At 43.3% G+C, this 26921-nt stretch overlaps 1 protein-coding gene across 5 annotated transcripts in view; it reads right to left on the bottom strand.

Annotated features, from left to right (window-relative positions):
- Nucleotides 1-26921, bottom strand: part of LOC105456175 (protein scalloped) — a 153723-nt gene that overhangs the window by 34593 nt on the left and 92209 nt on the right. For all 5 annotated transcript variants that reach the window (XM_011700017.1, XM_011700021.1, XM_011700022.1 and 2 more), the window contains 2 exons: nt 8011-8135; nt 5095-5233 (listed from right to left, as the gene is read on the bottom strand). In XM_011700017.1, the coding sequence (XP_011698319.1) occupies nt 5095-5233; nt 8011-8135 (264 nt within the window). The remainder of the gene's footprint in view (nt 1-5094; nt 5234-8010; nt 8136-26921) is intronic.

The raw sequence follows: 26921 nt of genomic DNA, 5'->3' as shown, positions 1-26921 counted from the left end.
TCAAAAGCTCCTCGTAGCGCGAGCGAGCGGCGTAAGCGCCGATCGTGTAATATTACTTGGTAAACGCCAGCGGGCGGATGGACATGAGTACCGGCAGGAGCGGGAGGGCAAGGAAGAAGAGGAACGAGGGAAGAGCGGGAGGGAGGGAGCGAGGAAATTTGCAAGAAACTATATTTACGGAGTTCGTTCCGGAACATTGACCCACGGGGAGAGAAGTTACATCGATGGAAGCCGCTCGGAGGTGTTCCGGGAGACCGCAGCGGCACAACAGCGCGGCAGTTTTTCTTTTCCCCGGTGTACAAGCAAGAACCTAAACGCTTCTCTAAACGTTCTCGCTCCTTGTTCCATGCACCGACGGACAGGGACGGTGCGCAGCGCGCGATCCTTTTATTTCTACCGGTTTATTGGATGCCGTGGACGTAAGGACGAAGGACCTAGTCCTTCGTGGGAAGGAACGATGCGGTTTCTTTCCGCTTGGACGAAGGAGCGGACAGAAGAAGAGAGAAGAAAGAAGAGAGAGAGAGAGAGAGAGAGAGAAAGAGAGGGAGGGAAGGAAGCTCCTTTCCACCTCGAAACGGCCACAAAGAATATCGAGCCCTTCCGCCCTCTCCTCTCCCGAGATCCGCGCAGCTCCGACACACAGGAAGTCCACTTTGACATTGTTCGTAGACTATCGACTGCGCTCGCAAAAAGTTGCCGCCTTCGCCGGCGAGCGGAGCCCCCGAGAGATTTTTCCAAAAAGACATCGATGGTACATGCATCACAGCGATCTCGTAAGTAATGCCCGATTATTTTGCGAGGTGCGACAGGTTTATGAGACGGAACGAGTGGAATTCAGCCTCGCGGGCTATTCCTCAGATGTTTAGCGCGACATTCCCATCAAGGGCAATTAACGGGTCCTCGTCAAATTCTATGGGGCAGTCAGAATGCGCTTTATCGTCCAAATAATAATTGTCAAACCCAACTCTCTCTTTTTCGGACCTTAGCCCAATATATTCCTTCATTTGTTGGATTTCTGCGTATAGGAACTCTCTCAACATTCCGTGCAACTCGATTAGTCTCCTTGTAACTTTTTTTTAAGTTTATAATATAAGACGAATGAGATCTCCCAGTAACACCAAATTTTTCCTTATTTTTTAACAATATAAAGATAACAAAAATAGCAATGCTTCAAAATTTACTTTCAATTGCTTGAATCACGCACATCGTAATATGATCTACTCCGTACTTTTCCGCTGCGTTTCGCTTCAATTAAAAATCGTGCGCAGTGTGCAGGTCGGTCGCGTAATACTAGACGTAATCCGTGACGTAATACCAAAACCACTCGGAAAATTTAACTTTTCTGTGTAAGAAGTCTACTTGTAAGTAAGGTATTACGGGAAATTAAACAATATTTAAGAAAAAAAACGCATTTTCCATTAAATCTAAATTATACACTGTAACATAAAGTAAAAAATATAGATCAAAGTTGAAGATGTAAAATGAAATAAAACAAGATAAACGACGCATTGACGAGTATCTTAAAAATAAAAAAATTGAATATTTTCGAAATAAATTGCACAAATATTTTTCATAAAATTTCTTCAACGGTGCATACATACGGTGTCCGTAGTAAAAAGATTAATGGGCAAATTTTTTTATCTATTACATAATTTCAAACTTCTTGGCGTTTTCACATATTTATTAATAAAGATATCACCAATTATCATATCAATTTAATTTTTCTTTGATGCTTCTTTGAGCAGATCTCTCTGGGAGATTGCAGCTGAAGCGCTTTCAATCGTATTATTATCAATAACGAAACAGCGCGCTACGCGTGAAAAAATTTCAGATCGATTGGATTCTCCTTCTCGTATCGCTTCGGGAACGAGAGGCGATCGTTTCTCCGCGGTGAAATCTGGGCGTCGGCGTCTAGATAAGGGTACGAGAAAAAGGAAGAAGAAACGGACGAGAAGGGAAGGGAAAGGGGCGGAGGGGAAAGATCGAAGGAGGTAAATTGCCCCGAGATATTTAATCCCGCGGAAAGGCCGAGGGATCTCTCCTTTATTGGCTCGGCGAGTGAGCAACGACGGGCGAGATAAGTTTCCCGTCGGATCGATGGCCAATCGCGTTAAGCGATTTTCGCGCCTCGTTATCCTTTGTTTCCATCCCGTGGACGGTCGACTGCATCTCGTCGACGACGGCACGGTGTCGACGGCGATGCTCCTTCGTCTTTCGTGACGTCGAAGGATCGATCTTATATCGCGTCGTTCGCGTTTCTCTCTATCTTTCACCCTCTCTCTCTCTCTCTCTCTCTTTTCCATCGTCTGCGCGAAGAATCGCCGACTTTCACATTCCTCAATGCCAGGGGAAATTACCGAGGGGTAAACTGCGTCCCGGTGAGAGCGACTTCTCCGTACGAGACTTTCCGATAGCGACGACAAGATAGCGAACGAGAACGATTTTCAATTGAGATACCCCCGCGTAACTTTGTACTCGTGAAATCGCTCTCGTCTTTCCTTCTGTCTCACCCTTGAGATATTACGAATTAATTAGATGTACCCAAGAGGGGAAAAATCTTTCAGACAGTGTCTAGAACTACGTACGATACTCAACACGTATAGAAAAATTACATTTAATATCGTAAAAACTATAAACAGTAACGAAAGTATTTATTGACAGATTTATACTCAATAATTCTTAAAACATTAGTAGTAAAGTTTTTAAAAAAAGGATAAAAAGTTCTTTAAATCTACAATATTTTTCTTGAAATTATCTAATTAATGTTATAATTTGACATTAAGATCTAATTCATCAAAAATGACGATATCAAACATTCCATAATTGTTCATAACTGTTAACAATTTGTTTTGTTACAAGCATAAATGTTATAAAAATATGATACTCCATAAAGTTCAAAGGCCGACAAATGCTATCATCACATGGTTAAATTTCTGCGACCGTAATTTCATCAAGAATCGCGAAGTGAGGATGAAAGCGAGGATAAGGGTAGCAGTGATACAACGTCGCTTCGACATCATTGTCGTCGTCGTCATCGTCGCCGTCGACGTCGTCGTTGTTGCTGTTTTCATCCACCAGCTCCGTCGACACGGAGGAGCCTGAATTAAACTCCATTTTCATAGAGCGCGCGCATCGCGATTGAATTGCCACCCGCTTGGCTTTGCGCGCCAAGTGCTTTCGGAAATTAAGCGACATTGTGCCTTAACGAATGGGATTCATGCGAATACGGCCTACGTCGTCCTGTCGAACGGCCCGGAAAATTTGCCCACCAAGACGCAAGAATGGAAGAAAAGTGGCAGCGACCCGGTTCGCGTCACCCGGATGCAGGAGGGACCGGGAGTCAATTTCAGGGTTCGTTTACAACCCTTTCGGAAATAACAGCAGCCTCGGCATGAGGGGCATACACCTTCATACAATTACCATAAAATTAACACTTTTAATGCCTTCAATTATACGAAGACGACCAGCCCTGAATTTATTTGCTCGCGGAAAAAAAAATATAACGCATATCTCTATTTTCATCCAAGTCTAAAGAATATCTTATGTGCAAATTTAAATATCTATTTAATTATAAAATCTTTGGTTGACGTATTTTGTAAATGTATTGCTTACATTTCTCCTTTTCATAAAGATTTACCAATTAATGTAACTTAAAAAAGAAAATATTGTTATCTACACACGAACTATATATAAAACTATGTAAAGTAATAAATTGTCCAATACATCTGTCATATGCGATTTCTCTGAAATGTGATACATTAAAAAGCTCAATTTCGCACAAATTGTATATCATCATTTTTGCAAATTAACGTCCGTCCGATGTCGTGTTCCATCGATACTAACTCACACCGCATGGCAATTCATTATCGTGCTCCATAAAAGGAGCAAAGGCGGCGAATTCATCGAGAAAGCGAGAAAATTAATACAAAAGACGCGCAAAGAGGGTACAAAAGTAGGGGTTTGCGCCGGGTTGGGAAAGGGGACGGCTAGAGGGGCGAATATTCCTCCTCCGAAGGCGAGACGTTATTGCTCCGGTGGCGAGTTCATGGCGGTTAATGGTGGTGGTGGTTTACGGCGGTGGCCACGGCGGTACCGCCGGTCTCGTACCAGGCAATATCTGGTCAGTCACGTAGACTGACCTCAGCACCGGAGCAATAACGACGCCCGTCTGGACGCTTCTCCGTCGCCGTCATCGCGTACGTGGAGGTCTCTGTGTCGGGCGACGCGTGGTCATCGCATGGAAAACAGCGTTCTTTCCGCGGACTTTCCTTCGGCTGGCATTAGACACGTGTTACCTTGACATAATGCGACTTCGAACGAACAAACGCGTGGCATTCACGCTGAGCGAGATGAGTTTTACGAGAATGCAACTATAGCATTGTCCGCTAAAAGCGAAGAATGGTAAAATGCCGTAACAGGCGATGTACCTCGTCGATTATTAAATTTATCTCACCGTAATATCGCGCGAATCGCAGGAAGTTAATATTTTGAAAAGAAAGCAGTTTAAATTAGCTTTTAATTTCCTGAAAAACTAAGTTTAAATATTTTCTTTCTTCAATAAAAGACTTCAACAAAACATGTAGTTATTCTTTTCTATTATCTTCTCAAAATTCTACGAAACTCGTGTTATTTTACATAATTAATTGTAACGATTAATATTATACGTAGTAACATACATAATTTTTTTTCATTTAATTGATGTTGCGCATATACATGCGTTCTCATTTCAAAATGACGCTATATTTATAGAGATATCTTCAAGAAAATAATGATTTATTCAGATATTTTCTAATAAATAATACTATATTTTTTTCGGAACTAAATCGTAATAATTAATACTTGTGTACACATGTAAAATAATATATGTGAATTATTTTTCAAATATACGAGCGTACCACACATTTAATTTAACCTACAGCGTTCTTATCGACGTACCTTTTTTGTCAGCTGCGTAACTATCAGATGTTCCCGTATACACGGGAGCTCATGAAGCCGTAACAAAAGAACTTTTTTTTGTACGACAGATAGAGGAACGATAGGAATATGTGTGGCACTCACCGTACATTTTCCCTTTGGAATATGAATGGCACTCACCGTACATCTTCCCTTCGTCGGAAAGGATGATTTTGCGTCGACCGCATGGCGGATATATGGTAAGAGCTTCCTGGAAGCTCTGTTCGATATCCGGCGACCACACACCCTCCGCGTCCGCTGCCGACAGGTCCTTCTCGTCCTGGAAAATACGATCACCCAATCTAGCGTAGGCTTGGAAGGACGGATTGCAATTGTCATACATCAGTCATAGTCGTGCGCCCTTATACTTAATTAGACTTTCGCAAAAAGGTAGCACACTTTCGTGTAACATCGTGGATTGATGTGCGTATAATAAAAGAATAATAATGATTATAGAATGATACGACACTGATTTTCCAATTAAAATTGAAATCTTAGCCTTCCTTACGCAGATGATCAATTATTCTTGAGGAGTTGACCATTTATGTTTTTACGTCAAAATCGTCGACAGAGGAATTTAAGTCAATTCTTTATAAATTTTTTAAAATAATTCTATCAATGATAGAACTATTTAAAACGATGATAGAATAATGGATCAAGTTATATTATATTTCAAAAACAAGGAAACTTTATGAAATGTTATATACAACAAAATACTATATAAATAAAAAAAAAACAAATTTAACGTTCAATAAAAGTTTGATCACTTTGATTCAATTTCGTAAATAAAAATATTGGAAAACTTGCATTGACGCAAATGCATGTTCAGCTATCGGCTCCAATTCAAGCATCTTATCAGCTATCAATTTCCGATCGAAAACGTTCTTCATTCCGAGGCAATTCAATCATGATTCTCGCGCAAACATTCATCACGTTCGTCACGATTACGTTTCGTCGCAGGAGGGTGCCCTACTCGCCGCGATGCATTTCGACGATCTGGGCACGTTCGACACGAGAAAAGTTCATTTATCTCCGATTCCCGCCGCTGACCGTGTGCGCGCGCTCGCGCGATTTATCTGCCGCGTCGATCGCGAACGTAGCCGGACCTCGGGAGACCTATACCTCCCTCGCCTCCGTCTGATGAAACAAAGGATCCCCAGCAGCCGCGAAGCCACGCCTGGAACGTGGCCGAGTGAGTGGACTTGACTCCTCTCTCTTTCTCTCTCTTTCTCCCGCCGAATCGAGAGAATGTCTCGCGTTCTCGCCTCTTCGTACGTTTTTCTTTCGCTCGTCGAGATCCATCGCGCACGCGGTGCGCACGTATTTGTTGTGCGGCGGGGGTATCCCTCTCAGTTTCGAGGGGTGACGACGTTACGCGAATACGCGAATGCACGGAATACACCCGGTAGTCCGAGTAGTACTACTTCGTTGGGACTGGAATTTCAACGAATCGAAAACCTCCGTGCCGCACGAAGAGAAGAAACGTGTGTGATTCCCCGTGTTTCTCCGTGCCGAGAAACGAACGATTATCCTGGGCGTTTTAGATACCGAGAAGTGCGGAAAGGGTGCGAGGAAACAGGCTTGTCTCTTCCGAGAAACCCCAGTCACGTTCACCACGTTCGATATAATATCGTCGGGCACGCGATCCAAAAAAACGGGCGACTCCCCAGATGGTACGAAAAAGTCCTCGATTTGATCTCATCCGCGTCGATCGAGAACTGAAGAGTAGACCAATCGCTAACCTACCGCGTTTCGTTCGTATGCAATTCGTGACTGAATCAATGGAGAATAGTTTTCCGGGAAACAAAAGAGAAACTTTTGCACATTTATTTCACTCTTTGTAAATGATAAAAAAAACGAATAAAATGTCTTCATCGCATTGGAGAAATTATATGGTAAAAGAAGGCAAAAAGAAAGCCGGAGAATTAAATTGCACGGTCGACGTCCTGCTTTGAAGTGGCTACGTACGTCTGACCCAAATAAATCCAATTTGCATGTGCCAAAGTTAACGAATTAACGTTTAAATAATTCCGTGCATTTTCATCACTTTAGTATTTTCACGAAGTTGTTTTACTGCAGTAGATTATATTTCGAATGTAAATAAGTTTTCCATTTTCAAAACAACCGTGAAAGTGATTTAATTTTCAATTGTAACATTTATAATATATGGATCTATTGAAATTTCAATATCGTATAATTCCTTCGATTGAAAGGCTATTTCTTTCGACGTGTAACTTTGTTATTTAGTGAAGATGTAATATTATTAATCTTAACTCTAAATTTAGTATTAATTTTATTAACTTACGTCGAATATTATAAAATATAATCGTAATAAATTATCATTAAATATTAATTTGGCAATTTATCAATTTATCAATTTATTGTCCATTTATCCATTTAGCATTTTATATTGCCTTATAAAATTTCTATAATGATTTTCAGGTCATATCTTTTATTAAATATTTTGAAACAACTTTCTCTTTGTGTGTCAAATTTAAAAGTAATATATCGGAAATGTGGAGTGCCATTATACTCGTTTATGCATGCGATTAAAGGCCTCAGAGTAAGAGCAAGACAAGAGAACTACAATTATTTTTATTACGAAAACTATTAGAATAATTTTTAAAAATTATACACATATTATGTATTAATTTCTAAGTTGAATTATATGACGTAAACTGATCAAAACTTGCTCTTTTTTATAGATTTTGCACAATATATGATATTAGCGAAACAATTTGTCGAAAATTGGCAAAAAGTCTAAATTAATTTTTGTTCCTTGCAAGTATATTAAATCAAGTAACTATGTATCTACGTTTTACAGCAAGGAATTTTATTTAGCCTGATTTAAGTCCTCGCGTAAAATGATACCGAAAGAGTGACGATAAATGTCATCTCTACTACGGAAGTTTAAGCTGTGCTCTTCCGTGATGTAAGTAAACGCGAGCCGGAAAAGCTCGTCCCTTCAAACTCGGGTCGGCGAGTTAATTGAAATAAAAAGGGCGCCGAGACTGCGCTCGCAGTCGCCCTTAATTGGCGACGGCACGGTTGACTTACATCGCTAATTTCGCCAACGTCGAGGTTCTTCGTATCCGAGCCGGAGCCGTTGGCGTCGGGCGGCGGCCCGGAACTCGCGGGGGTCCACGGCGCGGAAATGGTGTCGGCTGCAGCCACCGCACTGCCTGCAACAAAACGAGGGGACGAGCCCGGTTTATTAACTCCTCTCTCGGAAAAATCCCAGTTTCAAGCTGCGCTCGCAGTCGAGCTTCGCAAACTGAGTTTACGAGAACGAGCTGGATTTATTATTTTGCGCGGCAGAAAGTTGCTGCTGCCTCGCAAAATAAATCTATAACCATAAATAAGCTTTTCGTAAAAGTATGACAATAAATAAGCTTCTCGTAAAAGTTACGTTTAAAGTCAAGTTCGTAGCATCGAGACAAGAATAATGTCGAAACGTATGAGAGCAATGCGCGAAACAATAGTAAAGATTAGTAAAAAGAATACAGAAAATGATACATAACGGAAGAAAAATGCTCGGATTATTTTGTTATGTTAGTATAGCAAAAAGCGTTTTATAACGTAAATATAATAATTTTAATAGTGTAACAATAATTCCGATATTAATGATAATATTAATTATAAGTCACACACAATTTTTGTTGATTCGCAGCAAATATTCGTAGCTTCAAAACCATTACAGCACACTGCATATTCCTAATGTAACGTGCGTTATTGTTTGTAATAACGTTTCGCTTTATTGTTTGTAATAATATTCACCGAATAATGAATTAATTCCGCTCGCTATCATGCGATGAACTCGTTTTTGACGATGGAATTATTATCCTCGCGGATTAGAGACTCGCGGAGAACCGAACAAAGGGTAGGGGGCACACGTATAAACCGCGCGCGCGGGGAGGAAGGTGGCGGAAAAATCAGCACGTGAAAAATCGCGGCCGTGAAAGGGGTAAAAAAAAGGGGGGCAGAGAGACGGCACTCCGTCGACGAGCTCTACGCTCGTCGGAGCAACAAGTGTTCGCTGATATCGCGTATCAGTGCCACGACGGCGGGTGGGGGTAGCTCGTAGGCGGTACACTCCGCCTACCGGGGGTGGAGTGTGTATGTTAAGCCCCCAGAAAAGACCCCTATTCCCCGGCTGGGTTCGTACCCACCGGTGGCGGTGCAAATCCCGATCCGTAGCAACAACCACCCCCGAGCCAAAAGCGGAGCGTGTCCCCCTCCGCAGTCGGCCCCGTTCTCGCCCTACGTCCCTCATCCCCTGTGGCATTCGTCGCGATGACGAAATTCATCGGAGAATCATTCGCGGGGGGAAAGAGAGGGAGGGGAAGAGAGGGAGAGAGAAGGGGAGGCCTGCACGCATGCACCAGCCATTCCACGGTTCTCGGAGAATCAAGAGACGGATAATTGTTAATTATACGCAGATATTCGTGTTACGCGTTCCACTTTATGCATTTGGGGGAAAGGCCAAGGGAGGCAAAGCTGGGGATTTGTTGCGTCTAGTGGGCCACCCGAATGAGCTGAGGCCGCTGACTGTTGAGCGTCTTTTTGCGAGGAGCAACTCGGCAACGGATGTTCTCGAGACAAAAATTATCATATTGATTAATTTATTATGCAGAACTCTAATTGGAAATTTTCTTTATCATACAGTAGTTCGCGAAATATACATTGCATATTTCGCTTTTACGGTCATGAAATTTGTCTTTAGCCATTTTTAAAATATAGATTATACATGATAAACAATCAATTTCTTATAAATTAAAAAAAATTGCTTTTAGACAATGTAATTGAAATTTTAAAAAATTAAATAAAAAACAATATCACATTCTTATGAAAATTGCGTCATTATTATACATAGATTCAACATGTTTACTTTTCTCGCACGTTTAGTTTTTATGATCTAAAATCTTCTTTTATCTTTCCCCTCAATATCTATTCATCGTTCTTATATTAAATATAAAACGCACTCTTCGTAATACAGTCTTCACCATAAAAACCTCTGAAATACAAATTGACGTAACATTTTATATTTAGCAAAAACTGAATTTAAACAGTTTAATTTAAAAATATGTATTTTTATAACATATAATTTTAATATTTTGTTAATCCTCCTTTGACTTTTATTACTGCATTTCCCAATAAATTGAGAGTGTTTTGTATTTATATAATCAAGACTATATACATTTCTCTTCATGTTATTTCTATATCTACATCTAAAGCTTCTATAAATTCTTATAGTTCTATAGTATTAAAAAGTGTCAAAATGTAACCATTGTTTCTTCCGGCTCGACGCTGTGGATGAACCAGCGCGTTTGCGACGCCTCATATAAAGATAGGCAAGCTAACTGTCAGGGATATACGTTTCTCCTGAAAATGCGCGCAAGCGAGCCGCAATCATCCGGCGGGTGGTCGCGGCTAACGGCGAACATGCTCATATGCAGCCGGAAAATGAGCGGTGGCTTAATAGAGACGCGAGATGCGGTCGCGTACTCGCGCACGTGCACGTACAGCTTACGCGCGAGCGTTGTGTTTGTGTGTGTGTGTGCATATATATATATATATATATATATATATATATATATATGTATGTATGCATGTTGTGTGAATACGCGCACGTGCACGCGATCTTGTGCTAGATCGAGCGCGCAACGCTAGAATGGCAGAAGACATAGATCATGGCGGATGACGTATGATTGCATTCGGCCGCTCTTGCTGGCAACGAAGAAGAGGGAGAGGGGGGGGGAGAGAATCGAGGTTACCCAGGGGATGGAAATGTTCGGATGAAGGATAGGGTATGACCAGGCCGGCCGTGATAGGGTGCACAGGAACTTCGAGGGGGAGAACTCGCCTCTCGCCGGCGAAACCTCGGAATGTCCTGGCCACTACTATGATCGCGCGAGATCGCGGACGTATATGCGTCCTTCTCCATTATCCGCGCCGCCGCTCGGTGCCAGATATTACGGTGCTAGATTTCCCGGCTCTCGTTGAGTAATGATCGAGTCGCGACAAATTTTCGGCCCGCAAAGAGGGACGGACGGCTGAGGGACGCGCATCGGTCGAATAAGCCGGATTACTCAGTAGATGCTTAGGTCTCCACTAGGAGCCAATACCTAAGGTGGCGTTCGATTAATTTTGCATAATGATATATAGTCACTGGTCTAAAGCAATACTAATTTCTTTGTGATATAGAGCTTTTATTCTAATACTTGGGAAATATTTTAAATTCGTATCACACCTGTGAACAAGATACAGAAGTGATCTTAAGCAAATGCATATTTTTTTAGCTTCTTTACAAGAATCTATTCTTTAGCTTAAAAAAATTGAATGACATCTATGTAATTCTTTAGCTTAAAATATCAAAAAATATTAGCAAAATAAAATTTAAAGGAATGTTATCTACATATCCAATAAAGCTTTTTAATTTTGTTATTATTTTATCGTACTGATTAATTCAATTGTTAAATTAATGAATCTGATCTGAATTGTTAAATTAATGAAACTGTGATTCTACTGAAATGAGAATTATAGGTAAGTAATGTAGAACACTCAACGTGTGAGATTGCAACAGCGCGACGAATGAAGAAACTTTCGAGAGAAGGACATTCACGAAAACGAGATCGCCACGTCCATCTTTCAACTCGTCTTTGTGAGTTTAGTTCTGCACTATATTGTGTGTGCAGTGAGTCCCCGAAGTTCTTAGAAACTCGACACCATATGATTCTCGTTAAATACAGAATTATTTGATTACTTTATCATCAACGCGAGAAAATCTCGATATTTTTAGAATAGAATAACATAAAGATATTGAAAATAATAACCTTGAAGAACTCTTGTGGTATATTTTAAAGCGTTATAAAAAATATGAACAAAAAATGCAGAAGCAGAACGTAAGTGATTTTTTAAACTCTCTACAATCATCTGTACATTTCAACGAAAGATAGTAAAAGTCACGTGAATTTCTTGAAGTTAATCAACAAGTTTTTCCGGACTGTGAATAGCCTTCTTGGCGAAGTCATCATCAAGGGGACGTCATATCGGAGACGCACGGAAAAATGTTCTCGCTCGTTTTATCCTTGAGCCACATACAGACGCGCGTATCAGTTGCGAGAAACTCTACGGGAGTGAGGTTAGTAAATGCCGTGTTCACGGTGTAGTAGTGGTAGTGGCACTGGCTAAGCTGTAAATTTGGCGTATAACCATTCGGGGGTGGCCCTGGTCGAGTAGGCCAGGTCTGTCCTCTGTCTCTATCTATCTCCCTCTTCCTCGTCCCGCTTTTCGGATGTAGTCGACGAGGGGGTGGGCGGCAGGCAGGCAGGCATGGAGAGAGGGAGGGAGAGAGAGGGAGGGGTGAGACAGGAGACGGGGGTCGTAGAAGCATTCATAGCAGGAACCAGAGGGTGGCTTCGGTGGAATGCGTCCCGTTTAATATCGCGGAACATTATATATCGCCTCTCTTGTCCCTACGTTGCCCGTGTTGAACGCGCGGTATAACGCGCGTGCGAACACACACCCTCGCCGGCGTATACACGTACACGCGCGGCCGACACCTCTAGCCGCGCTTATTTCCGCCACCGCGTGGTCCGATAACGCACTCGCGAAACTCTCGGAGGAGACCTTTTCATGAACGCCGGCGGATCTCTTTCCGCGAGCCGCGTTGACAGAGTTATTTATCGCTAATCGCACGAAAGTGGAAAGATCCGATTCAGTTTGCCGGCAATTCGGCACTTCTCTTTAATCCTGTAAGCCTTTCAAGTGCGCCTAAAGAGACGCGGTGACTTAACGCATTGTAGGAATATGTAAGAGATTAATACGTAATCTCATGATCAAAATTAAAATTATAATTCCTAAAAGGGACTGAATATGCACTAAATCTCTTTTGAAAATTTATGAAGACCATTAAGATCACTCGAATTTAATTGAAAACCTCGCGAAAATCTACTTGTCGGGATTTTTATATTTTCAATCGCTTTAAAATGCAGAAACTGTTAATGACTTCAAGTTTTTATCGCAAGGAGGAAATTTCAAGTAGCCGAATGAATTCGAGGCACGAAACTCTGAGAAGCACGCCGCGTATATTTCAACGTTCTTGATAATGAATATTGCCAAACGACAAAGCCGCAAAATTACCGTAACATACAAAATTACGTTACAATAACGACGAAACAACGAAGCATTTTTATATCGTCGTAACGAGATTTAGCTCAAGCGCGGAATTTCCGGGGAAAATTAATTATCATCTCGATGCCGCGCTGGTCGCGAGTTACCGTGCCGTAAAATTTATTAAGAGACGACGCGTCCCGCGCAGAGGCCGCGCGCGCGCGCGGTGCTCCCCGCCTTTTATGCGAGCCATTAAGAATTCTAATCGGTTCTGGCACGAGCCACGAGTCTCGATATTATCGAACGATTATACGCGGCGCTGCCCCGGTAAAGTAAAAGGTTCGTGAGAGCCCGCGTGAATATATATAGTCGACTTTATAAATCGACCGCGACGAATCGGTCTTAATCGCCGCGGCCGTTGTACGGCTTAGATAAAATATCGTGCTAAGCAGCGTAAAGGCACGAGCCATTGAGGCGACGATTACGCGCAAAATTATTGCGCCACGGTAATGTATTCGTGATCTAAACAACACCGGGCGGATGTAAGATGATTAAATAAAATGGATGCTTAAGTACACTTGTCAAAAAGAGGTATCTTTAATTCAATTGCGGCTCGGCGAAATCTTAATTAAAACACTCGTCACGAAATTATATCACATTTCTATGTAGATAAGTACATACGTGATATAAGTATTTCTATAACGTTCCAGATTTAAGAATTTATTTTTTGTGTATCATTTTAATTGAGAATTATAATAAAAGTTTACGATGTAAAGGAAAAATTTTAGATATCTGCGTGTGTATTTTCCATTTTGTACATCAATTCGCTGATCGATGAAAATTCAAAGCACCAATCTCATCGATAAATAAAATAACGAGTTCTCGCGTCGATTTCTTTGTCGTCGGCGGAGCGATGAAAAACTCGCCCGGAGCAGCCACAGGTGCGCGTTTATTCGAGACGCGGACGATAGTGATTAATCTCCGCTTGGTTCAATGAAAAACAGCGGGCTCGATTCGCTCTCGTATCATGCTCTCGTACGTACGTATTCACTCGTGCGAGAGAGCGCCGAGCACCCCGGGTGCGGTGAATCATCATGCCTCCCCGTATTTGGAGCCAGAGCGATTGAAAAGAAAAGCAAAGTACGCGGCTCAACGATGCGCGCGGCGCGGCGGGGGAAAGGAGGGGGGAGGGAGGTAGGCGAGAGGGACGAGGTAACAACGGGGAAAAATAATAAACGCACTTGGAGCTTTTCGCGAGTGATAGCGCGTGTTGGTAAGAGGGCAGCCCGGAGAGAGGGGGTATATAGGGGAATCACGCGCGGAAAATATTGGCAGATCCCGGAACGCGCTGAGAGAGAAAAGCAAAACAATGCAATTCTCTCTCTCGCGCGCGCACGCGCACGGGAGTAACGATGTCCCTCTTTAATTCTTAACGAACGGAAAAAGAAAAAATACGGTGAATCCCGCGCGCGCAACGAGAATATGCGCGCACAACACGTATCGCACACAACACACACAACATACACACGCACAGGCTGATGCGTATACAATCCCTGGGTGTGCATCCCGGCAAAGAACGGATACCCGCGGGGGAACTAGGTAGCATCGTGGAAATCGCAACAAACGCGAACCACTTTCGCGAACGCTTCAATTAGCGGTTTCGCCGAGCCTCGAGCCGCGCGAGTCTCGATAATGTTTTTTCACGATCAACGCGCGGGTGGGTTGTGTCTTTTCCGTCGGACGCGCCTCGCACTGTCGACGACGACGACGACGACGACGACGACGACGACGACGGCGACGGCTTTGTCTATTATACGCGGATAAAAATTGCGGCATGGGAATTGTCAGTCATTGAAACGGCGCTCTCTTAAGAGTGAAATGCGCGCTGCACGAAGGCGACCAGCGGAAAGAGCGCCCCGGTAATTACGGAAATTAGCTCGTTAGGTTCCCAAAGTGAATTGGAATGGCATAAATTTCGCCCGAAAGATTTTCCCCCGCGACGGAAAGATATCCGTCATGAAAAATAGCGCGACTCGGCACCCGCCTCGACTCCAAAATCTTTGGCATGAATATTCAACGCCGTAGTTTCGCGCGCGAGTACCTAAATCTGCACGGGGATAATTCGACCGATAATTGTCGACGACTATCGCTTTGCATTTTACAAGCCTCCCCCCCCCCACCCGCTCCCTCTTGCATCCGTACAATTACGGGCAAAATAATTTGTAAAGCTTGCGCGATAAAATTATGTATCGCGATCTCGTTAAAAGTAAATCGGGAATATGTATATAAATCGGACGATCGCGAGCCGCGTTCGGGGGGGGCTGCGACGGTCCGTCGTATTGTCGCTCGCAATTAGAGGGATTAATTTACATACTGCGGGATTAACTATTCGACCATGAATTATTCAGGGCTATGCTAATGCGCCGGCTCCGAATTGAAGTCAATAATTGAATGCTCCTCGAGAATAAGGACAGGCACAGCCGACTCCGCGGTCTCTCGCCGCACGTCCACGGGAACCCGTGAGAAGGAGCATTAACCGCATTATATTCGTAGAAAACGAGAGCGCGCACGTAAAGCGAAAATTACTAACCACTCGCGAAACTTACGGGCCGCGATAATGTAACACCGCGCTATTTACTTTCGAGACGACGGCGAACGTGCCCGTAGACTGGAAAATTTATTACACGGCGCTCTGTCTGCACATAAACCAGTAATACTTTTTCCATTACGAATTTTGTGGTCAATGCGGCATTGATCTCTCCCTATAACAAAAATGTCAAGGTAATCGATAATCAGCTGCTATTAAGCGATAAACATCTAGACGCGAGTTATCCTTAGAGTTACTGTAATAACTAACAAAAACTTGATAATTCGGTTTGAAAATAAATTTTAAAAAATGTACAAAATAATAAAACATAGAGCCTTGGTGAAGGAGTATGCAATAATAGAATATAGAGCATTCCGAGATCTGTTAAGATCTAGCGAAAAACGACGTACAACCGTTATTCTCGACCGCGTCGCAAATAAACGCGATGTAATTTCGCTTCCTCGCAATCTTAAATTACATTAAAGTTAGCACCGAAATAATCGCCGTCGCGAAATAATCGGCGAGGTGCGCCCGAATTGGAGCGAGCGGCAGGATTAATATCGGATCCTCGCGGTTCGCGTAATTGCATTAGAGCTCGCGTCTGCCGCGCGTGTGCGCGTCGCGGCGAGAGTTAATACGGTTTTAATGACGAATAATGCAATCTTCCGTCAAAAACCGCAGGGACATCGCCGGCGTAATAAGCTCTTGAGACGCGGAGAGAAGACGCGGAGAGGAGACGAACACTGAGGTTTCTTGTGTGCCCAGACAAACACGACGATGAGTAGCGCGAGCGAGGAACTTGAGAGAGAGAGAGAGAGAGAGAGAGAGAGAGAGCGTGACGAAGAAGAGAAGCAGAAGGGAGAGAAATCGTTGAGAGGGCAGTGTCAAGGAAGCATAAAGATAACGAGAATCGAAGATAAAAGGTGACGACAAAGTGGAAAGGTATTGGCAAAAACTTTGAAACACAAAGTTGGAATTCTGGCGGAAATTGGTCCGGATTATTTATAATTCGCGCTAATTCTCGTGACTGTGTAACAACTCCGCTGGATTTTCGTCATTTCTTCGCGTTTAAAGACAGCGTTTTACTGCCGTAATAAATGCAATAATATAGCAATCATCTAAATTTAACACGAATGTATTATAAACACGATAATTTATACTGGCTGTACGTGTTACCGTGTCCTATTCCTAGACATTGTTACCCAATAGCTAATTAGAAAGCGTTAGAATTAATCCTTCAGCGCGCGGTTTCTCCTTGATTGCGAGAGATTTACAACGGCCGATCGATAATTTCGCGATCCGTCACCGTCGAGGTAATCAAGCCGACTCGTCTTCCTTCCATCCCGCCTCCTTCAGTGTTCATCCTTGAGTTTCCGCCGCTGTCAAGCCGAACAGCTGATTCTCTTCGGTCCCGTGGGAGAAACATTATCCACGGTGTTGATTTACAGTTTCCGATGCAACGAGTGACAATGAGGAGAAACTCGAGGATAATGCAACTAAGGCAGGAATAGAGCAAGAACAAAAGCGGAGGAGTTGCGCCTCTCTCTCTCTCTCCTCCTTCCCTTTTCTATCTTCCTCCTGCTTGGCAATGCTCGAGAGTACCGAAACTCTCCTCGTTTTCAGAAGCTAGCTCGGCGAGTCGTAGAAGCCGTCGATCGAGCGTGTAGCGTTTCTTCGCTCTTCTCCCGCTCTTCGCATTCGTCGACAAGACAGCTGCCGGTGAGGCCAACAACCGGTTCCCGCGTCTCCTTCTCTCTTTCTATCTCTCTCTCTCTCTCTCCTCGCTCTTTTCCTCCGGCCTTTCCTCCCATCCGCTTTACGTCATTCTGGTTCTGGTGTCGATGCACGGGGGAAACAGGGAAAAAACGATGGAGAGGCATGACAAAGCGGCTGCCGGCGGCACCTCTCGTCGATTCGGATCACGATTCACGAGCGGCGGCGGATCATCGTCCGTAGGGTAGGATCCTGCGAAGATCCTTGTTTGGTTTCGTGCGAAATGGACTCCTAGAGACTGTGCTACCTGTAGTACAGACCGATGCCGCAACATTCGCGATCAATTTGTAAAACCTATTTTTTTTTTTTTTTTTACGAAAGACGAAAATCGAATCAATCTTTTATAACAACGATACGTTTTTCACAATTTTTGTGTCCGTGTAAAACTGTAAAATATATCAAACTCAGGCGAAATGTATTATTGACTCGCAACTGTAGCAGAACAGGAAATATGTATGAACTGACAACGGAGTGTAGATAAAATTCATAAATTGTTCGAGTTTCGAGCACAAAATAAAAATATCATATTAACTATAAATAAAAAAAGAGTAATATTTTTGGAAAGGGAACTGTGTCGACGTGTATCTCTCGATCTTCATCGAGCAGTTGCATATTTTACGGAAAAGACACAGACGGAATTATCAAGCCGCGAACATCGTCCGATGTGAGACGAGCGAAGAATTTCGTCTTATTAAGAAGTTCATTATTTTAACGATCCTCGAGCAACGATGTATCCGCCGAAAGCGGACGGCGGGGAGGGAGAAACGGATCGACGGGAAGCCGTACAGAGGGGCACGGTGAATATTTATCAGCCAATATCGGGCCTTACTGCCTCGAGAAGGGGGAGATGAGACGGCGGGAGGAGGGGGGGAGGAGACAGAAGAGCGCGTGGATGCACCGTTAATCGATTTGCATAAGATCGCCGTTTCGTGGCTGTACGTCCTCCCGGCGTTGCGCGCCGGATAAGAACGGAGGCGGCTGGACGGGCGGGAAGAGAGAGAGAGAGGAGGCGCGCAGTCTGCCGATATGAAAGTCGATACGCGGTATAATTCGCGTAATTACGCGGGTGCATATTACGCGCCGGCGATACTCGCGAAGAAAACAGGAAACGCGTCAGCACCGCCGGCCAGACTTCGCTAAGTCGCGTACGTGCGGCAACGGGAGAGAAGGAGGAATTACGATGAACCAAGTGACGTAAACGCTCTCGGTAATCGGCTTCGTCTGACTCGTCTTCTCTTCCCCTCTCTTTCCCCCGCCCCTCCCCCTCTCCAAATCTCAAGAGATTGAGACCCGTATAATTTCATCGTGCTTCGTTCTCGAGATTTTGTCACGTAGAAAAATGCGCTTTGTACCAATTGCCGGCTGTTTTTGTTGTTGCGGAGATTATTTTCATATAGCAAAGATCGAAATCGATCCGATTTCAAAGGATTTTGATATTGCAAAAACACGTGGAAATAATTTATACATATATATATATTTTTTTCTGTTGTATAGCAAAGCGCGGGAGGTATTTTTTACGTTATCAAAAATTGGCTCTAACTCGACGAAATTGTTAATAGCGTTCAATACCTCGAATATTTGTTCTAGAATTATATAATTATATAAATTCAATCCTATAGTCCACCTAGTCAGAGTCCACAGATCGTTTGACGTGTCGAGTTTCTCACGCGTCCAAAAAACGAGCCGAGTCATTTTCTCTCCTTTCGCAAATTGGAGAGTGAGCGGCGAAGCGATCGCGTTGCGCGAGTTAACGCGATACGCAAGCGCGATCACTATTTACGCTACGATTATTACCGTAATTTCTTACGTAACGTAACATTTCCGCCGGTCACGCTAACGAATAGTTAACTCCAGGTAGAATTATTTCGAGACGCGCGGCAGAATCTATAAGGTTCGCGCTTCGATGAACGCGAGCGCTGATTTTCTGCAACACTTGACGGAGGGTGAGCGAACCCAGTGTCTCTCGAACATGCTGCAAGAATGCAAAACACACCGAATGCACGTAATAGTGCAGAAAAACAAGAACGTTTGTCCTAAATGCGCGATATAAATAATGTGAAATCTTAAACATTTAAATAAAATACGAGATACAAACATCACACTGACAATGAGATTCGACGAGAATGTTGATGCTCTTACAAATCTTATAGCAAAAAATATTACGATATCTCAAACTAAAATTCTGATAAAGTAAAAGCTATTTGCGATTATAAAATACGAATTAAGATTTACAAATTCGTAACTTTATTCCACGCATGTTCGTCGAAATTACGCCAATTTAAATCGCCGGTTTAAACTTTGAAGACCGCTATTAATCACGGCGAACGCGATATTAGCTTAACACTCGACTGACTGCTGCTGTACTCTTACGTTCCCACACGCACATTAATTCGGGGAAATTGAATCGAATTGGAAACGCTTCTTCGGTCTACAATACACGGTACACGCGGATATTTTAGGTAACACAGTCAGGCAATCCTGGCGGCAGGCATGCCACAGCCGCATCTCAGGAGGATCATTTAACCGAGATAATTGCCAAACATTGTTCACCTTGTTAGCCGTTGCAGCTCGGCTGGCAAACTTGAGCGAGTTAATAAGCAACACGCTGGGACGACGGCGACGACTATAGCGACGACGATGACTATAGAGGCGGCAATAGGTGCCAAGGCAGAGGCCTGAGCACCGAACCGTGTGTAAATTAGCGTCTTCAATTTGTAGCCGATCGCCCTGACTGCGTTATGAAGCAGCAACCATGAAAGGCCGTCGCCTTATTGTATCTTATTGCGGTGTTATACGCGGCGTACTTGTTTAACGTGAGCGTAAATTCTTCTCTTAGGATTTATTATATTACGTACACATCATCTTTTTTTGCTAAGCAATGTTCTCTGGTAAGGTATAAAAAGATAAATATTACTTGACCAAAATACTCGCGTCATATGTGGTTTTCGTTTTGCTTTATAATGAATTATTTCATAAAAATAAACGTTAAAATATTAATTGATTTCAGAAATCTATAATGTTCAATTCAAAAGTAAAACTTACTCATTTAAAATGAAAAACATTTGTCCACTGATCAAAACTATACAATAATTTTTCGGTTTTTCCGGCAGATAATACAATTGAAATTGTTAGTATTGAAATTATTAGTAATGCGAATTTCCGGCTTTGGAAATGGTACACACAGTATCCAATTCATGACGAGATTAATAATTCAATAAAACGACGGACTTCTTCAAATCTCGCCGGGCCGTTTTGCGCTTTCGCAGTCTTTGCGAGCGTTGAAGCGAGGATGCGCGTTTATATACGAAGAGTCACGGACAGAAAAAGAGAGAAAGAGAGAGGGAGGGAGGGGAGGGAGGAAAGAGGAAGAGAGCGAGAGAGAGAGAGAGAAGCGAAAGGGCGTAGGTAATTAAGGGCCGTAGGAAGGTTCAAACTGGAAAGCAAAGTCGAAGGGCGCCTCTCCTCTCCCGTGAGAGGCGTGAATTACACGGCGAGGCAAGCGAGCCGGCAGACAGGCTCATTGTCCTCCGCTAGTTTAATTAATGCAGCTGAACCGGCAGCTCCCTCATATCCTTTCCATCCTCCCCCGCCCATCACCGGGGTCTCTCTTACCACCACCGTTCGCCAACCCTGTCTCTTTCTTCCGTCGCGCCATCCCTTCGCGTCGCCGACCTCGTGTATAGTCGCACACCATGGCCTCGAACGACGTACATGCAATCTACCAGGGGCAATTCCGCAGACCCTGACAATGTCGTCCTCGTCTCTCGTCTGGATTTCGATAATGATCCGTCAATTAGTCGACGGATCAGCGATTCATGGACCGCGATTCATGGCGCGTTGGTGCAGTCGTCTCCTTCTAACTCTTCGCCGACCGAGATATTCATGCATATATACGTATGTATATGCAATGTATATTACAGATCGCGCATTGAAACATGCGATAAATTGAGCAAAGTGATTAGGTATTATAATTGATTACTGCAATCTCACAATGTCATGAAACGTAAAATCTATTAAATTTAAAAGTTGTTTACACTTTTGTCAAATATCATATTATTATGTTTTTCCTTATTACGTTTCTCGAAAATGTAACAAAAGACAAGCATTACAAAGAAAATTGGATTCTGATTTATTTTTCCTTATTTTGCATTTAAGTAGGAAATTCGTGATTTAGAGCGACAGCGTGCACTCCAGCACTTTGGAGTTGAGAACCTCGGTCTGTTGTTTGTCGGCGATCCAACTGGAGTCGAATCAAAGAGAGAACGACGGATGTAGGAAAAGGAAGAAAAACATTATTGGAAAGAAAGAAGCAATCCTGCCTCTCTTCTCTCTCTCTCTCTCTCTCTCTCTCTCTCTCTCTCTCTCTCTCTCTCTCTCTCTCTGTTTCACAGTCTTGTATCTTCGGGAGCAGAGGAGAAATGAGAAAGAGCGAAAGAGAAGGACGAAGCGTCTTCGCCCTCTTCAACGTAAATCCTATATACCCAGCGGCGTAGTAAAGCTCTCAACGAGCCTTGTTTTCAAATTTCTTTACGGATTTTCCCGGTAAGATGTAGGTAGAAATCGGTGATTTTCAACATTTGAAGATCGCAATCGCAGACCCTTGATTTCCACTAAAAAATCACAATAACCACCGCTTCTTCCGAGATTATTTGAAGAGCATAAGAGACAGAAAAACTTGTTCGGCTTTTTTGATTTCTCCTGCAAGGCGCGGCGCTTTAGAAGAAGAAGAAGAAGAAGAAGAAGAAGAAGAAGAAGAAGAAGAAGAAGGAGAAGAAGAAGACGATGAAAAAGACGAAGACGAAAAAGAAGAAGAGGGAGATTCATGCGGGGTCAAGGTGCCGCTCTGTTGCCGGCTCTCTTTTCTTGGCTCAAGCACTCGTAACGTAGTATCTGGACTTGCTCGTCAAACGCCAGGTCCGATCATCGGCCCGATTCAATTAGCTCTCGTACTTGAGGCGCTCCCTACCCGTTCGCCGATGAAAAATTCTCCGTGTTCGGATGTGGAGCGACCAAGTTAGATACGTTTGATCTGTTGCCGCCGAGGACCGCGGACCGGCTCTCACGGCGAAGGGCGATTTTATCTCCTTTTAATTTCCATTAGCTTATCTCGCAAGATTTATTTTCGAGATTGAAATAGGGATAGTCACCGCGTGTACTGCATGTTTCGAGGTCTATCGGCCATTCCTTCGACCGCTCAAGTCAGATTAAAATAAGCCATCCATTGTTCTATTAAAAAATGCATTGTTAAGATAACGATTACTATGTGATATAACACGGTAAAAATTGCAATATTCTGAAGAAAGAAATCTATACCTTGAAGAAATAAAAAAATAATAAATCTTCACTAATTCAGTTAAGTCTGATAATAACGAATTATTAAATATTGTTTTAATAACTTTCGTCAATATATAGCGGTTAAAGAAAATATTCTTTTAAAATTATTGTTCGAAATTTACTTGGTCAAGATATTGAGTTCAACTAAATGTACCATGAGAAATTCTTAAGAAGAAAAAAATTGACATTAAATTCTCCAAATAACCTTTGGGAATTGTGTGGAGATTCTCTGAGGTGTATACGCTGAGAACCATAAGTACTCTTCGTGTTGCTATCGGATGAAATTAACGTCGCCGACGGGCAGGTGCTAAACGAAAAACGGAACTGAAGTATTCATGAACATCGGCGCGCTTCTCTCCAACGCGACGGCTCCACCGCGGCCAGCCGGTGGATGCTAATTTCAGGTTTAATTCCGATTACCCCGGCCATTATAGCGAAGGATTCTGAACCGGTTAACCCAGTTCGCGATCTCCAGGATAGACACACACGCGACCTTTCGTGTCAGACGGTCGTCGCGTTTATCGTCGCCCCGCGACATGTCGATCCAGCGTTTATTCCTCCCCTCTCGCGGTGTGCCCTTCCGAGAAAAAAGAAAACGCGGCCACCGCGTATCCCCGCGCGATCAACCCCGGACTGGTAACAACGACGCGGAACGTTTCTCGAGACCTTAAAATCCTAATAAATTCCCGTACTCGCTTCCGTAGAACGAATTTCCGAGGTGGATCGACGGCAGCGACGGCGGTGACGATGGCGAGTGAGAGAGCAGGTGGATGCGCTTTATCGATTTTGGCATACCAGACAAGTTGCTTCTGCTTTCGCGGCGATAATTCGCCGACTCGGTGCCTCGGCTTGGCGCGGCTTAAGTCGCCCACTTGGAAAGTTCATCAACGCAACCTGCGCTTCCCGTATTCAGGTAGAATATTCCTGAACGTGGACGAATATCTGCGGAAGCGACGGTTTTCTATCTCACGTATATTATAACATAAACACGTATCAATCATTAATATTTAGGATATATAAATAAAGTGTTAAAAATGGCATTTATATCATAATCATACTAGTAACTATTACGTATTTCAAGCATCGTCATGAACAAGTAATATCGAATTCTACATTCTCCTTGGTGCCAAAATAAATAAAGCTATATATAACAAATTTCACCGCGAGCATTCTTTTACTCGATAAAATATCCTGATTAATAGAGAATCTAGCTTGTCCAATATTTCGTTTAACAGAAATAACGCAGACTGGAATGATCAGCGAGGTTTCAAGGTGTCAACGTCGCGCACGAGGATTGACCAGCCGGGTCAAGTAAGCAAAAAGTAGACATAGGAGAAGACGAAGAACCACGAGGAAGTGGAGAAGGAGGTGGACGGACGTCGGGACGCTATTTATATTCGATGCCGAGGACGTTCAACCCGCAAGCACCCCCGCCTTCCTAACCGTGTATCCTCTCCATCTCCGTCTCTCACTGTTTCTCGCTCTATCTCCCTCCGTGCTCATCTCGTATCCACTCGGTGGCGACGTGAAAACGGATAAACTCGCGAATAAATCTCCCAGTTGTATAGCTGCGAGAACCTCCTGCTTCTCCTCGTCTCTCGTGTTTCGCCCTATATCCTCATCTTGTGGTCCGAGTGCCTCACCACGGATTACCCGAGAGGTAGACACGCGTAAACGAGCCGGTTCCGCTGGTAATTTGAAGAATTAATCAACCGGGCGAACAAAGTTTTCATGTACGACGGTGATCGATGGTCGAAACCAGGTATCATTAACCGTACATGCATAACTGAGCAACTGAAATATAGACCTGAGCCAGAAAGACTAAATTTCAAACGTAAGGAATGAGAAATCTTGAAAAGTGCAGTAATTGAAATTAATAAACTTTACTAATTTCCTAATTGCAATGCCACACATTGAACAATGACATCTGAAGAATGATTACAAAAGACGAAAGTTTCAGATAATTAAAACTAAAAGAAATTTTAGTTAATTCTAAGAAATACTGTTTTTTTTACGAGATACATTACAGAATACATAATTTGCACAAAAATTACTTAAAATTTGCAGCAATTAATACTTTAATGTCTTTATTACAGAGCGCCATTAAAAATTACTAATTAACTTCCGGATATCGTGGAATCAGTTTGCAAATATTTGATCACTGATTAGCCGCTTCGCGCGAACGTTTTAACATCCCCGAACTTCGACGTTACTTCCTGCTTTTCATCCTACCGTGGATTTCAGAGCCGTCTATCGGTCTTCCGCGTGTCGACTGACCGCGCGACACGCAAAACGAAGAAAAATTGTTGGAAGCGGAAGGAAAGCAGACGCGAAATTAGATTTTCTAGCGAGATCGCCGCCGCCTAGCGCGCGCCATAGGATAGGCAAAAAAATAAAATCGACCAGAGCTCAATCCATCCGACGAGCTCGTGTCGAAAGAAGGTGCACGAAACGAGAAAGAGGAACAAATAGAGAGAAAGAGAGAGAGAGCTGGAGATTCGGTTCTCGATGCGGAGATTCTCCGGGTAGGGATCGAATGAGAGACGAAGAGAGGAAACGAGGGGTTGGAGAGAAGAATCGGGGGAAGGGGTTGAACGCAGGGAAAACGGGGTATCATCCACGGCTGTAATTAGAATCCACTTCGTGGAAATGGTCCCGAGGCTTCGGAAGCCCGCCTCCTCTCTCGTTCCTCCGCTTATGATCCTTCAGCTAGGTAGGTAGATAGGTAGATGGGTAGGTAGGTTGGTTGGTTGGCTGGTTGGCTGGTTGTACACACGCGCGCATCCTAGACACCCAATACGATTGCGTAATATATACCACGATACAACAGCAACGACGACAACGACAACGACAACGACGACGACAACGACGACGACGGCTCTTGATTCTCTCACGCGTAACCGGGAAAAGAGAATAATTTCAGGGGCGGGTTCTCCGTAATTACGGGGTCGCGCGGTTATTATGTGAGGTGTTTCTCTTTGCGTTCCCTCTTTCTTTCACCACCTCTCTCTCCTCGTCTCGGGCGCTCGAAAATGCTGCGAGTATATACCGAGACGAGCGCAGATGGACTGTGCAATCGCGACGCTATATACGATAATGATACTGCAACGGAATTGGTGGGTAGGTATATCGGTCTGAAATTTAAAAACTCGTTCACTTCCACTCGCTTTGACTCGCTCCACTTACTTTGGACTTGTGGTCGTGGTGTCAGTTGCTTTCTATACATTTGTACATATCGCCGCGTTGATGAAAAAGTGACATAAGCAAAAAAAAAGGCTAATTACTATATGTACGCTGTGTGCAAATGCACGATCAGTATTTTTATTTTTAATTTTACTCTCGCTTCGACTGTCAATGAGTCAGATTCTCGTATCTATTATTCGATTAAAAAAAGTTGTATTTCTACTATTCGATTAAAAAGAGTTGCTTTCGACTGATCTACTCTTATCGATAAAGATTGTCGGACGCAGCTGCGTTGAATCACTCGTCGAGAAAATTCGAACGTGCTGCATAATTTCGATATTATCGCAATCAATGTGAAACGAATTGACGTGACGAATCTTCAATGATTGCGTGCGACGTGTGCATGAAGTAAACGAAAATGAGGTAGACGAAAAAGCTCTTAACTGGTAACGGAAAGACACGATTTTGGGTCTGGCTGGTTTCTTGGCGGTCGGCCAACGCGCGAGGTCATTAAGTTTCGTGTCTCCTAGCAGAAGCAAACGAAAAGTCTAAGAGAACAGGAGATCGGGAGGAGGAGGGAAAAAGGAGGTTCACGGAGGTTGACAGCCACCATGACGATCCGATTGAACCGTCTGTCCTTTCATGCGCCGTATTTTTAGTCACCGTCTGACGTTCTACCTTACGGACGGGAATCGAGCCCCCAATGTGCACGGACGAATTCAAACTAGCCGTAACTAAGTGAATATTCATTGCTTTGCCGAATAAATTCGTTATTCATCTAGAATTCCATTTGCAATGCTAGATATATATCGGTAACCAAGCCCCTCGAATTACGAGATTCCATTAAAATAAGATCCATTCGAAAACGATCTCTCTCTACCCGGAATTAGATCCGGTTATTCACTCCGGGCATCAAACTTTAATTTACGGAGACGCACTTTAATTTTAATCGATCGTAATTTTAAAATAAATTCGGCCG

This window comes from Wasmannia auropunctata, unplaced genomic scaffold, assembly GCF_000956235.1.
Source record: "Wasmannia auropunctata unplaced genomic scaffold, wasmannia.A_1.0 LD335737.1, whole genome shotgun sequence".
Taxonomy (NCBI): domain Eukaryota; kingdom Metazoa; phylum Arthropoda; class Insecta; order Hymenoptera; family Formicidae; genus Wasmannia; species Wasmannia auropunctata.
This window is presented reverse-complemented; position numbering and strand designations above follow the sequence as displayed.